Source organism: Cydia strobilella, chromosome Z (assembly GCF_947568885.1).
Source record: "Cydia strobilella chromosome Z, ilCydStro3.1, whole genome shotgun sequence".
Classification (NCBI taxonomy): domain Eukaryota; kingdom Metazoa; phylum Arthropoda; class Insecta; order Lepidoptera; family Tortricidae; genus Cydia; species Cydia strobilella.
The window spans coordinates 47968840-47981253 of NC_086068.1; the positions used below are offsets into that span (position 1 = coordinate 47968840).

At 37.0% G+C, this 12414-nt stretch overlaps 1 protein-coding gene across 2 annotated transcripts in view; it reads right to left on the reverse strand.

Annotated features, from left to right (window-relative positions):
- Positions 1-4661: 4661 nt before the first annotated feature.
- LOC134754919 (large ribosomal subunit protein uL2) overlaps positions 4662-12414 on the reverse strand; it is a 134728-nt gene continuing 126975 nt past the window's right edge. For both annotated transcript variants that reach the window (XM_063691394.1, XM_063691393.1), the window contains exons 3-6: positions 9865-10021; positions 7431-7634; positions 6883-7041; positions 4662-4809 (exon numbers count right to left, since the gene is read on the reverse strand). In XM_063691394.1, coding sequence (XP_063547464.1) covers positions 4694-4809; positions 6883-7041; positions 7431-7634; positions 9865-10021 — 636 coding nt within the window. In that variant the 3' untranslated portion in view covers positions 4662-4693. The remainder of the gene's footprint in view (positions 4810-6882; positions 7042-7430; positions 7635-9864; positions 10022-12414) is intronic.

Sequence of the window (12414 nt, forward strand, 5' to 3'; positions counted from 1 at the left end):
CCTCATTGTTATTTATTATTTTACATATTAAATTTATTTAAGATATATTTATGAAATAATACACTTAAATTCGTTTTGGAACGTTTATGCATAATTGCTATTTAACAAGGTTCATACAAAATTAAATTTAGCGAAAACGTTTCAAACTCGTTTTACCTATTTATATGCCCCTTGTATTATGTATTTACAAAAAATATGCACATTCAATAACCAGTTTGGCATTCCACAGTAAAACCAATAGTATTTGCCTGAAATAATTACAGGGAAAAAGTGTACCGCTAAAACACAAAATTGCGTTTATCTCAAAATGGGGTCGCTGTGGGTTGGAACGTTTTCGCGTAACTACGTCCAAATATTCCTTAAAAACCTTATAGACCGCGAGCCAGGCGCAAATTTCGTCAGTCATCGCCTCCCGGGCGAAAACTCTTATAGCGGCTATGTATGATGAACCCTCGGGAACGTCAGCTGCCGCTCCGTTGGTGGGTTGAGGAATGGCAGCCACCGAAACGCGTGACACGGTCTTTCCACCGCGATACAACCGGCTGACGATTTGTTTTATTAACAATAGCATCTAAATTATCATCTGACAAAGTATCACACGGGAGGCGATGATGCCGATGACTGAAAAGAATTTTCTTTTTTACATGTTCATGTGACCAGGTGACGGTCTTTCCACAGCGATACAATCAGCTGACGATTTTGTTTATTCACAATAGTATCTAAACTATCATCTGATAAAGTATCAAGCGGGAGGCGATGACTAAATTTTTTTATAGACTATTTGCTGCCATTCCTCAACCCACCAACGGAGCGGCAGCTGACGTTCACGAGGGTCATGGAAATCTGTTCCTGGCCCGCGGTCTATTATCCTCAGTCGGTCCCTCCATAGGGTTCTGTTCCCCGCCAAGCGCATGGTCTCGTGCAGTAAAAATCCTTACTTGCTTAACCTTTCAAGTGGCAGGGTATATTACGGTATATTAGGGTATATTACGCGAAACTCTGCGCCACTACCACAATCTGAGGGTCTATCGCGAAACAAGTAAATGGAAATTTCGTTATCTCTGTCACTCTTGCATATTCGACCGATAAAGAGGCAGATAGCGAAATTTCGGATTCGCGTTTCCCGGTAGGTCCTCTGTAAACAAACCGCCTTGATGCATCAATCATAGATTAGTATATGTTATTAGTAATATTATTATATAGTCTCCATGAGTAATATCTTATTACTGTAATAGATAAGAAACTCCCGGACATTTCACGTTCACTTCTCTAATAGTGCTGCCCCTAGCGGAGGGGCTCTCAACTAATGGAAACTGTATATACAATAACACGCACACACACACACGTGCACATACTAGTGGGTTCTTTACCTACATGTAACCATTTTATTATTGGAAACTGATTTATGTAGTAATCTTTGTCGTACCAATTTCCGTTCCATATGCTTAGAAAACTACATAAATCAGTTTTTAGAATAAATAAATGAAAACTTATGTTGAATCAAGTACAATTTCAAAACGCATCGTCAGAAATGTCAACATTGTCAACAAAAAATTTCTCACCGATACGTAAAAATTCACAACTTCCAGAGTTTCTGTTAAAATATCGTATTATCGTAAAAAAATTAGTGATTCCAGTGATGAAGATGATCTAACGCCTGTGGATGTTGCACTTTCCTCGCTATAGTGAGGGGAAAAGTTTTGTGTTACACTCCGGTGCAAATGTATTTTACTTCTCGTGTGTTGAAACACTCGCGGGTAAAATACAACTTTGCACCCTTGTATAACAGGGACCGGACAACCCTTTCCGCGATAAAACCCTTTCAATGGGCAACACTTAAACACGGCTAACACATTGAAAGACTTTCCCTTTTGAACTGCAAGCCCATTCATACCCTTACCTTTGACTAACCCTTACCGAAATGCTAACCAAAAATAAGGCTAGCCCTTAATAATACCCTTATCTTTAAGCGCTTTTTATAAAGGTTTCCCTTTGCGTGAAAGAGACAGGATTAGTATATATCTACGGTAGTGTATGAAAAGGAAAGAAAATACGTGCCTAGTCAAAGAACGCCGCCGTCGCCGCCGACGATCGCTCGGATTCGAAGTAATGTGTGCTTTATGAACAAGGTAGACGACTTAAATTAGCACGCTTATATGCTAAAAGGGAAGCTCTTTATAAGGCTAACCCTTATAAGCAATATGCAAGGTGTTGGTGAGCGGATGATAAGGGTTTTGTAAGGGTATTTGGGCTACCGATCACTCAAATGTGGTAGCTTTATATAAGGGTTTTTAAAACCAAAACAAAGGGTTTCGTCTGGCAAAGGGTATGGTGAGTTAAGCCTTATGCAATACCCTTATAAAACCCCGATAAGGGATAGCGGGCCGGTCCCTGTTGTATAACAAATAACTATTGTGCTTTTCAGTGGGTTGGTTTTTTGAAGGCGGTTCCCTTTTCAAAAAAAAAAAAAGAATTTAAATTAAATTATTACAGCTTTTACTTATTTTTTGGTTTTTATTTTGTTTTTTCTTTTTAATTACTTTTATTTTTTTATTTTTTGTCGAAACTTCATATACAAGTTGAAATTGTAGGGACCAACCATACTTCTGCGCAGCGACTTTATAGGTCACACTAAACAACTTTTCCGCACTTGTATCGTAAATAACTATTACAGTACATATACCTAGTCGGCTCATAAGTTCTGTCACTGGCCTTTAAAATTTAAATTTGGAACTCCTAAAACAAAAACCGTTCTGCATTTGAATTTCGAATCTTTGTTAAATATTTGAGTAGTATAATTTTGCAATTTTCTGTTTTCTTCAACATGGAGTGGACGCTTAAAGATAGCCGTACCGCAATAATTGCACTATATCGTTGTGGTCACTCGCCGACTAAAATTTTTAAGCTACTTGAAAATTTAAAATTCTCTCTAAGATTTGTGTATCGTACCATAGAAAGATCAGTGAGGTCTCTAGTTTAAATGACAAGAAAAGAAGCGGTCGTCCGCGTACAGCTAGGACTCCAGCGGTTGTACAAGCAATTAGGGCACGCATTGCCAGAAATCCCGCTAGGAAACAAAAAGTTATGGCCCTCCAGATGGGTTTGAGCAAAAACACGGTGAAAAGAGTGCTTAATCAAGACCTGAGACTTCGTGCTTATAAACGAAAAACTGGCCATCTTCTCAATGGTCGGCTTAAAGCTTTAAGGCTTAAAAGATCTAAAGCTTTATTGAAGAAGTACGCTAAAAATAAGCACCGTTGTATACTGTTTTCGGACGAGAAAATTTTTGACATAGAAGAAAACTGTAATAAACAAAATGATAGAGTGTACGCTCGCAATAGTAAAGAAGCGTCTAATAGCATTCCCCGTATTCAAAGAGGTCATCACCCTTCATCTGTGATGGTTTGGCTGGGAGTTTCTTATGCGGGCGTCACTAGTATGCATTTTGTGAGAAAGGAGTAAAAACTAGTGCCAAAGTGTACCAAGACACGGTGTTGACTAATATTGTGAAACCACTATCCCATACGATGTTTCTAAACCAGCATTGGGTTTTCCAGCAGGACTCTGCTCCAGCCCATAAGGCAAAGTCTACACAAGCCTGGCTCGCCTCCAATAAAATCGACTTTATACGGCATGAAGATTGGCCCTCCTCTAGCCCAGATCTTAATCCTTTAGACTATAAAATATGGCAGTATTTAGAGGAAAAGGTGTGCTCAAAACCTCATGCAAATCTAGACTCGCTGAAAAAATCTCTTGCTACGGCAGTGGCCAATATCGACATGAAAGTGGTGCGTGAATCCATTGACGACTGGCCACGAAGACTTCAAGCCTGTGTAGATAATTATGGCGGTCATTTTGAATAAATGTTATACATTTAGATTCTCTAGTTTATCAGCTTTCAAACGCTGTACAAATTATACGGAATAAACTTAAACTTTTAATTTGATTTGATACTATGTATATGCCAGAACTTATGAGCCGACTAGGTAGTGCTACTTTCTTGCACTAGTGCGTAAAGAGCACATTTCGTGCATATCTCGAAAGTTTAAAGAGCCATATGTACTGTAAAACGTTGTACGATACACGTGCGAATAGGTAATTCGCAACTCGTGTCGATTTAAAACAATCCCTGCGGTCGTGTTTTAATTTATCGCCACTCGTTTCGAATTTCCTCTTTTCCGCACTTGTATCGTAAATAACTATTTTGTACGGAAAAAAACTTTTTTTTTTCAAAAACCTATCGTGTGTGGTATCCACTGGTATCATACGAAAGGGCTTTATGAGGAAATTCTCAGTATTGCCTAGCTCGAAACAAACATTCATTCATTTATTCTTAAACAATACAATCATTACAGATGTAGTGCATAATTATTTTCCATCGTATTTTACGTAATCGTTCGTACGTTTCCGAGGAAAAAAGATTGAAAACAATTATGCGCTACATCTGTACCATATAACTAGTTCCTTACCATACCGTCAATATCCAATTCTTATTATTCTTAATAATAACAACTGTTACTGAAATTAGATTTAGACAGCTGTTTGGTATATAATCACAGTTGTATCAAGCTAGCGGCTAGGCAATGTTGGGCAAGTTTATTGCACTCACTCCCTTATAATATTTGAAGGTTGATAAATAAGCTGGCCATAAGATAAAAGTCGTTTATTTTAAAAGTGTTCTTTGCCTTCCCGCTTACGCCTCCTTCTTGGTGTCTGTCTTGCCACCACGGATCCTGCCGGTTCTGCGCGCGGCGATGAGACCGACCTTGCGACCAGCCGATGTACCTCTCTTGACCGTCGATGCCTTACCTGGAAATTAAGCCATTGTAATGAAAATGAAGCTTCTACAAATAAATAAAAAACCGGCCAAGTGAGAGTCGGACTAGCGCACGAAGGGTTCCGTACCATTACGCAAAAAACGGCACAAAAATCACGTTTGTTGTGTGGAAGCCCCACTTAAATATTTATTTTATTTTGCTTTTAGTTTTTGTTGTTATAGCGGCAACAGAAACATCATCTGTGAAAATTTCAACTGTCTACACGACAGACGGACAGCGAAGTCTTAGTACCCGTTTTTACCCTTTGGGTACTACGGAACCCTAAAAATTGACAAATAACCGTGACGTTCGTGACGTCACGGAGTAAAGTCGCTATTGCTTAGAAGCAGTTTCATTTCATTTCGATGTATGGAAAACAAGGAAATTGCGATTTTGTCGGTGAAATATTGCGTTTATGTATATTGTTGCTGTACAATATTTTTTTTATATAAAAAGTAAGGAATCGAATGGTGCTGGATTTGTTTATAAAAATACAAAAATCACTATATGTATGCCTTTCACATTTGAGGAGTTCCCTAGATTCCTCATGGATCCCATCATCAGAACTCGAGCTTGACAAATGTTTCTTGAAAACCTAACTTGCTTAACAAACATAACGAAGAGGACAAATCGCCAAACGTGAACTATGCGTCATTGAAGAGTTCCGTTCTGATCATCATCAGCAGTTCCACTTCATCAAATGTCACTTTTTTAAATGTAAGTGCTTGATTTGTTGATGAAAATACTAAAATCACTATATGTATGCCTCTAAAATTTGAGGAGTTCCCTCGATTCCTCATGGATCCCATCATCAGAACTGCTTTTTGACAAAAACGGGACCAATCTGTATGTATATACTTACAAACAAAAAAAGAATTTTCAAAATCGGTCCAGAAATGACGGAGTTATGGAGTAACAAACATTTAAAAAACACAACCGAATTGAGAACCTCCTCCTTTGAAATCTTGAAGTCGGTTAAAAAGTGACATTTGATGAAGTGCAGCTGCTGATGATGATCAGAAATATCAGAATGGAACTCTTTAACGACGCATAGTTCACGTTTGGCGATTTGTCCTCTTCGTTATGATTGGTAAGCAAGTTAGGTTTTCAAGACACATTTTTGTCAAGCTCGAGTTCTGATGATGGGATCCATGAGGAATCGAGGGAACTCCTCAAATGTGAAAGGCATACATATAGTGATTTTTGTATTTTTATAAACAAATCCAGCTTTTACATAGAAAAGTGAAATTTGATGAAGTGGAACTGCTGATGATGATCAGAATGGAACTCTTCAACGACACATAGTTCACGTTTGGCGATTTATTCTCTTCGGTATGGACCCAGACCCAAACTTGGACCTGGACTTTTTTTTAAACTGCGATCCTCACAGAACCGAACTGCTATCAGAAAAGTGAGTTAGGTTAGGTTAGAACTGTGACCCTTACAGAAACGAAATGCTATCAGAACATTGGGTTAGGTTAGGTTAGAACTATGACCCTTATAGAAAAGAAATGCTACTAGAAACGTGGGTGGTTTTACCTCATTTTAGTTAGGCAAAAGATGCTGTCTTTTTCAGTGCACCATCAACAATGAGTAACCTTTCAACGGCATCCCCCATTGAAGTCGGTTTTTTTTTCTTAAAAATTATTAAGATTCCAATTTATTAAGCTTAGAATAAATTTTTGAAAGTGGATACATTCCTGCCTTGGGTGAGACTGGAACTCACGGCCTCTGGATCGACACCAATCCGACCCGATTTATTGTTATAAATTGCTCATTTTCTATCTATTTAACTAGATTTATTTATAAAATTCAACATGTATAAAGAACCCTATTGATTTCCTTAATATGATTAAAATATCGTGATGAGATAGATGACAATACTATTGACATAGCTGGTATATGCTAGCTGGTAGCAGTAGTACTTTAACTTTTTGTTAAATTAAAAGCAAGGATTATTATTATCAAATATTAAATCTATCTTGAAAGATCAGTGTAAGCTAAGCAGTAATATTAGGATATTATAATGATTACTATTTATTATAGGATTAAGAATAATACTCACCAATATGTTGATGGTTACCACCACCGTGAGGATGCTCCACGGGGTTCATGGCAACACCGCGCACGTACGGCCAGCAGTTACGCTTCACCTTGTACTTGTGGTAGGCGCGACCGGCCTTCAGGATGGGCTTGTCAATACGACCGCCACCAGCGACGATACCTGATAAACAATTACATTATTTTGAACATATCTTTAAATACTAACATTGTTTTAAGATGTTTAATATTTCTTCAGAAAGAGCCTCTGTGTAATCATTAACATATTCAGAGTAGGTAAGTGAAAGTCATCATGTACAATAAAGTGAAATTACAGAAAGCATATCCTTTTAATTTTCTAGGAAGTTGCACTTCATCGAAATGGTGTGATAACAATAAGCATTGGTAAACACCTTTGTAATTTTGGCTGCACTTTAATGTTTATTAAAATGGAAGTTCATATTGCATCCATTTAATTTAAGCAGACAAATTAAAACATTTCTTCCCAACCATGTCAATAAGCATAATCCTAGAACATATTAAAAAAAAAATATTAACAGGAGTTGCACTCACCAACCATGCCTCTGTTGCTGGAGGGCAAAACTTTCTTGGCTCCAGAGGGCAGCTTGACCCTGGTCCTCTTGGCATCAGGATTGTGTCCGATGACTGTGGCAAAGTTGCCCGAGGCACGAGCCAGGCGGCCTCGGTCACCCATCTTCTCCTCCAAGTTGCAGACAATGGTACCCTCAGGCATAGCTCCAACAGGCATAACATTTCCTGGGGAATACAGATAAATTCATTAAAATAAAAAAAATAATGCACCTTCCTATTACTTGTTTACTTTTAACTTCAGAAAGAGCCTCTTGTGTCGTCATAGACATTCAGAGTAGGTAAGTTAAGGTCATCATGTTGTTAATGCACCATTGTAGTGTTATTAAACTAAGTTCGCAAATTGCATTTCATTTGAAAATGCCAAATGCTAAACTGAATCATTCAGACAAAACTTGCTATTTGTTGTCACTTATAGACTATAGTGTAATAAGTAGTATTCAGAGAAAAGAAACAATTAGCATTGTTCATTTTTTTTAACCACCCATTTTTTTTCTGAAAATATAGGTTCATTTAAGATATCAATTTGAATGATTTAGTAATTCATGGTTCGGTTGAATATCTATAATTTATTGAAAATATGAGTTACGACTTCTCGTAAATTACATGGCGTGGCTGTTGATAAAGCACAAGCAACAACAAGCATTAAAAAATATGTAGTTGTCATTGTCAATCATGAATCTAGTATAGATCTGGAATAGGCATGAGTGGTGGGGGGACCTGTCAGAACGGGATAGTCTTATGTATCTTTCAGAAGGAGTAGCAGAGAAAGCGTTATTATTGTCACTTCTACAGGATCCTACCTTCTATGTTGTCAATTGATTGTAATTGTCATCTGTCATTAATGTCATTAATGTTAGTATAACGCGTTTCTATAAATAATATCGTCGTATTATTTGAATCCCTAAATCAATAATCTCAAAATACGCTAAATTTATGAAAGCTGATTCCACAAATCTGCCTTAAGTTATATAACTTAGTTTTATTGAATGTATATAATGTACAAATTTCTATAAAGTTATAGCAAGAATAGTGGGCATAGATTTAATAATAAACTATACAATTATTTTCTGGATCAACAAGAGTAGAACCTACATCAACTTCAACTGAATGCTACTAAACAAAGCCCTCATTGTCAACCTCACGTGCAGAACATGTTGAACATATAATGTATACACTTTTTTGGGAAACAGGTTTTTCCTAAATTATTAAAAAAGTAAAAAATAAGATGTTTTATTTTTACAACTCTTTATTGACTTTAGTTTTGTCCGCCATGATCGTGATATCAGCAGCTTGAACCTTGAACTGCAACTTGTAGGTACCTGGAAATTAGAAATTATCTTTTCAATTTCATGTTGTATTTTGAGTATAACTATATATTATTTATTGCTTACAAGATGGTTACAAGTTACATATATGTATGTCTGTTTGTTGAATTTAACTTCAAAGCAGTAAAACGGAGCTAGTAGGGGACAAGCTGTGTTAAACGGTTTGTCTTTAGATATCCTGGCCACATCATCACAGAAAATAAACAGCTAATAGTGATCCGACCACCAAAATGGACTGTTAAATATTCGTAGTAAAATAATATTAATTTTATACTTACATCGACGTGATCCTCACAGCAATATTGTGTGTAACACTTTAAGTATTCCATTCCACATTTACTTCACGACAACACCGTCTTTCACGTAGGTCTTCGCGGACTATAATTTTTGTGAATCATTCCCACAAGTGGGAACAAGGTTTTTGATATATTAAGCAATCAAAATCTACTGTTTAGGTATTAAAAATTATAAATCAAATCGTAAGAAACTAGCGGTTTAACTGAAAATTTTAATTATGACAATTGATGACAATGATGACATCTTTGTCAATTACGTGAGTGACGGATTTATTTACTATGGTTCGATAACTTTTATTATAGGATGACATTATTATATTCAGCCTCGCGAGAAGGTCAAACTAAGGTCTTCAGTATATTTGTTGAAATATCTTCAATCCTCGATTATTATATCGCAGCAAATGTCGGAAACTGTTTAAAAACCTCATATCTCGAAATGGTTTTCGAAGTAGAACATTTAAAAAAAAATGAACAATCCTAATTGCGAGCATATATTTTTAGTACCTTTAACTCGTTCATTAAAAATAAAAAAAAAAGTCTAACAAACGGTATAGCAGTGGTTAGTTCATATCAAATTGTGTAAATAATAATCTACATATAATATTAATAACCAGAGAGGAAAATGGGGATTATGTTTGTATGGCGAATGGTTTTCCACTTTCCTCTTCATTAGCTTGGTAAATTAAATATTATGGGGCACACAAAAATGCAAGTAATTATAACCCTACTTTTTGGCATTGCTGTTATCTGGAAAAGTAAGGCAATGAAACTTACCAACTTCAAGGGTAGCCTTCTTTCCACAGTAAACAAACTGGCCAGTGTACAGGCCCTCGGGAGCGATGAACAGCTCCTTGCGGGTCTTGAACTTGTAGGGGTCACGGAAGTGAACCACCGCCAGGGGAGCACCACGACCAGGGTCATGGATGATGTCCTATTGAACAAAATACATATTCATTGTTATTAAATTGATTTATCTCATTTATCTAACAACAATAGTTATCGTCACAAGCTTATAAATTCCGACATGTGTTTGAATTGATTTTCTAAAACAGAAACAAAACCCTGAAAACATCACATAGTGAAATTTACAAGTGCAGAGATATTATAGAATGGATTGAAATAGAAATATTATCATACGCCACTAGAGAGTCCTCAATAACTTTGAGGGGAGTTTGTACTATACAATTATAGATGACTAAAGGCCATGCCATCCGACTCCTCTAGCGAGTTCTTACGAAACTACGATTTTTCAGTGTTGTCACTTTACCGCGTTTTTTTTAGGATTAGAAAAATCGTGCGATTGTCGTCGTGCGATTTTTAGGAAAACAATTTATTTATTTACTTCACTATAACGTTAACAATGTAAAGTCGGCAATTTTGGCCTTTGTGACAGTCCTGGACTCCCTAGAGGAGTCGAGTCCGTTTGCTATGGGGCATGCTTGTATGGAGAGGTATACATTTTGGGGTACAGCAATGCCATTTGGTACGAATGTTATACACGTCCACCTAAGCCCAAAACGCCCGGTAGCCAACTTGAACTCCGCGTCAGGTGGGGGGGAGGGGGGGTCAAAGTACAGAGCTCCCGGCGCTCAGGTGTCGTTGACCAACCCGCCGCGCCGGGGGCGCCAGGCCCGACGGCCGGGGCGCGTACGAGTATGACTTATGAAGGTATCGCGGGCTGCGGCAGCTCGCGTATCTTAGCTGTATACTTTTGCTTTGTTTACCTATATGTTTCTACTAGTTGAAAGTATTATTTTTTGGTCTCGTAGTAAAAGTATTGTATACAATAGTGATATAATCAAGCTTTTCAATCTCGTACCTTAACTTAAGCAACTCAGCAAGCTTCGTTGCTTAAACACGGTACTCGACTGAAAAGTTCTCTATTATATCACGATTGTATAAAATACTATTTTGAGGGCAACATAATACCCGCAACACTTAAAACATGTACGAAAATACAAAAATGATTTTACAGTTTGTTGACAATGAATGACAGTAAACATAATGTGTCAAATTTTAAGGGGACTATTATGTCAATACTCTAAATTGCCAGGTTGTTTTCATTTTAAAAATGTTGATATATGCAAACTTTTTTCGCATACATATCTAAAATGTGGAGAACAGTCAAGTGCGAGTCGGACTCGTGATCGAAAGGTTCCGTGTCACTACATATGCATATTGACTAAATGTAAAAAACCGGCCAAGTGCGAGTCGGACTCGCGCACACAAAAAATTATATTAAAACAACATAAAATTTTATTATTGTGTTTGACAAACATGTCAGACATGTGTCATCCATATCGTACTCATCAAGATGACACATGTTTATTTTATTGTTGCTTTGGCACATAGAAGGTAGGATCCTATAGAAGTTTAGTGGCCTACCGCGTGCGCCTGTGAGGGACAGAATTTGTAGCCTACCAGGCCACCATAAACCATACAAAACGGTGGGGAAAAGCATCTATATTTATTTTAAAAAGCACGTACGGCGAGAATTGTTCTTATGAGGATGTTAAATGATGTCGGATCTTTAAGGTAAACGGTCAGCCAATTTTCCCCATCGGTCCGCGACCTTGGTGCGGTGCGGCATATGTGCGATCGTGTGTATAAGCCGTAACAGACTACCGCACCGCACCGCGATCTTGGTGCGCCACACCCATAAATGAGAGCGAGAAAGAGAATATCTTGAAAAGCCGTATTGGTGCGGTCAAAATATCTCTTTATCGCTCGTAACTTATAGTCATACTTGTTATGAACAAAATGCTGCACTTCATGATAAAAGCAAGACGCTTTGCACAGTGATAGTAAGGACCAAACTGAGCGATTTGACCCGCAGCAGCGGCAGTTTCACCCCTTAGGAACAGAGATGGCGCCACTTCTTTAAAAAATATTTCAAAAAATTCTACAAGCTAAATCAATGAACCGATTTAAATGTTTAATATCTCAAATGAAAGCTTATTATATACGTTACTTTTAAAAAAATACTCAAAAAATATATACTGAATACTTTTGACAAGAAATGGCATCTTAAGTTTTTTTTTTACTCGATTGATAGTTTTTACTTGATTTCTCAAAAAAAAAATGTATGGAACATGAATAGTTTAATACATGTGCATATGACTGAATAAACAACAAGTATTATACAAAAAACTCGACACCGATACCTCTCATACTTCACGAAATATGAAAGTTTGAATGTGAGTGTAAATTTCTTCAAAATATATTTCAAAAAATTCTACAAGCTAAACTATTTGACCGATTTCAATGTTTAATATCTAAAATAAAAGCTCATTATATACATTACTTATAAAAAAATACTAAAAA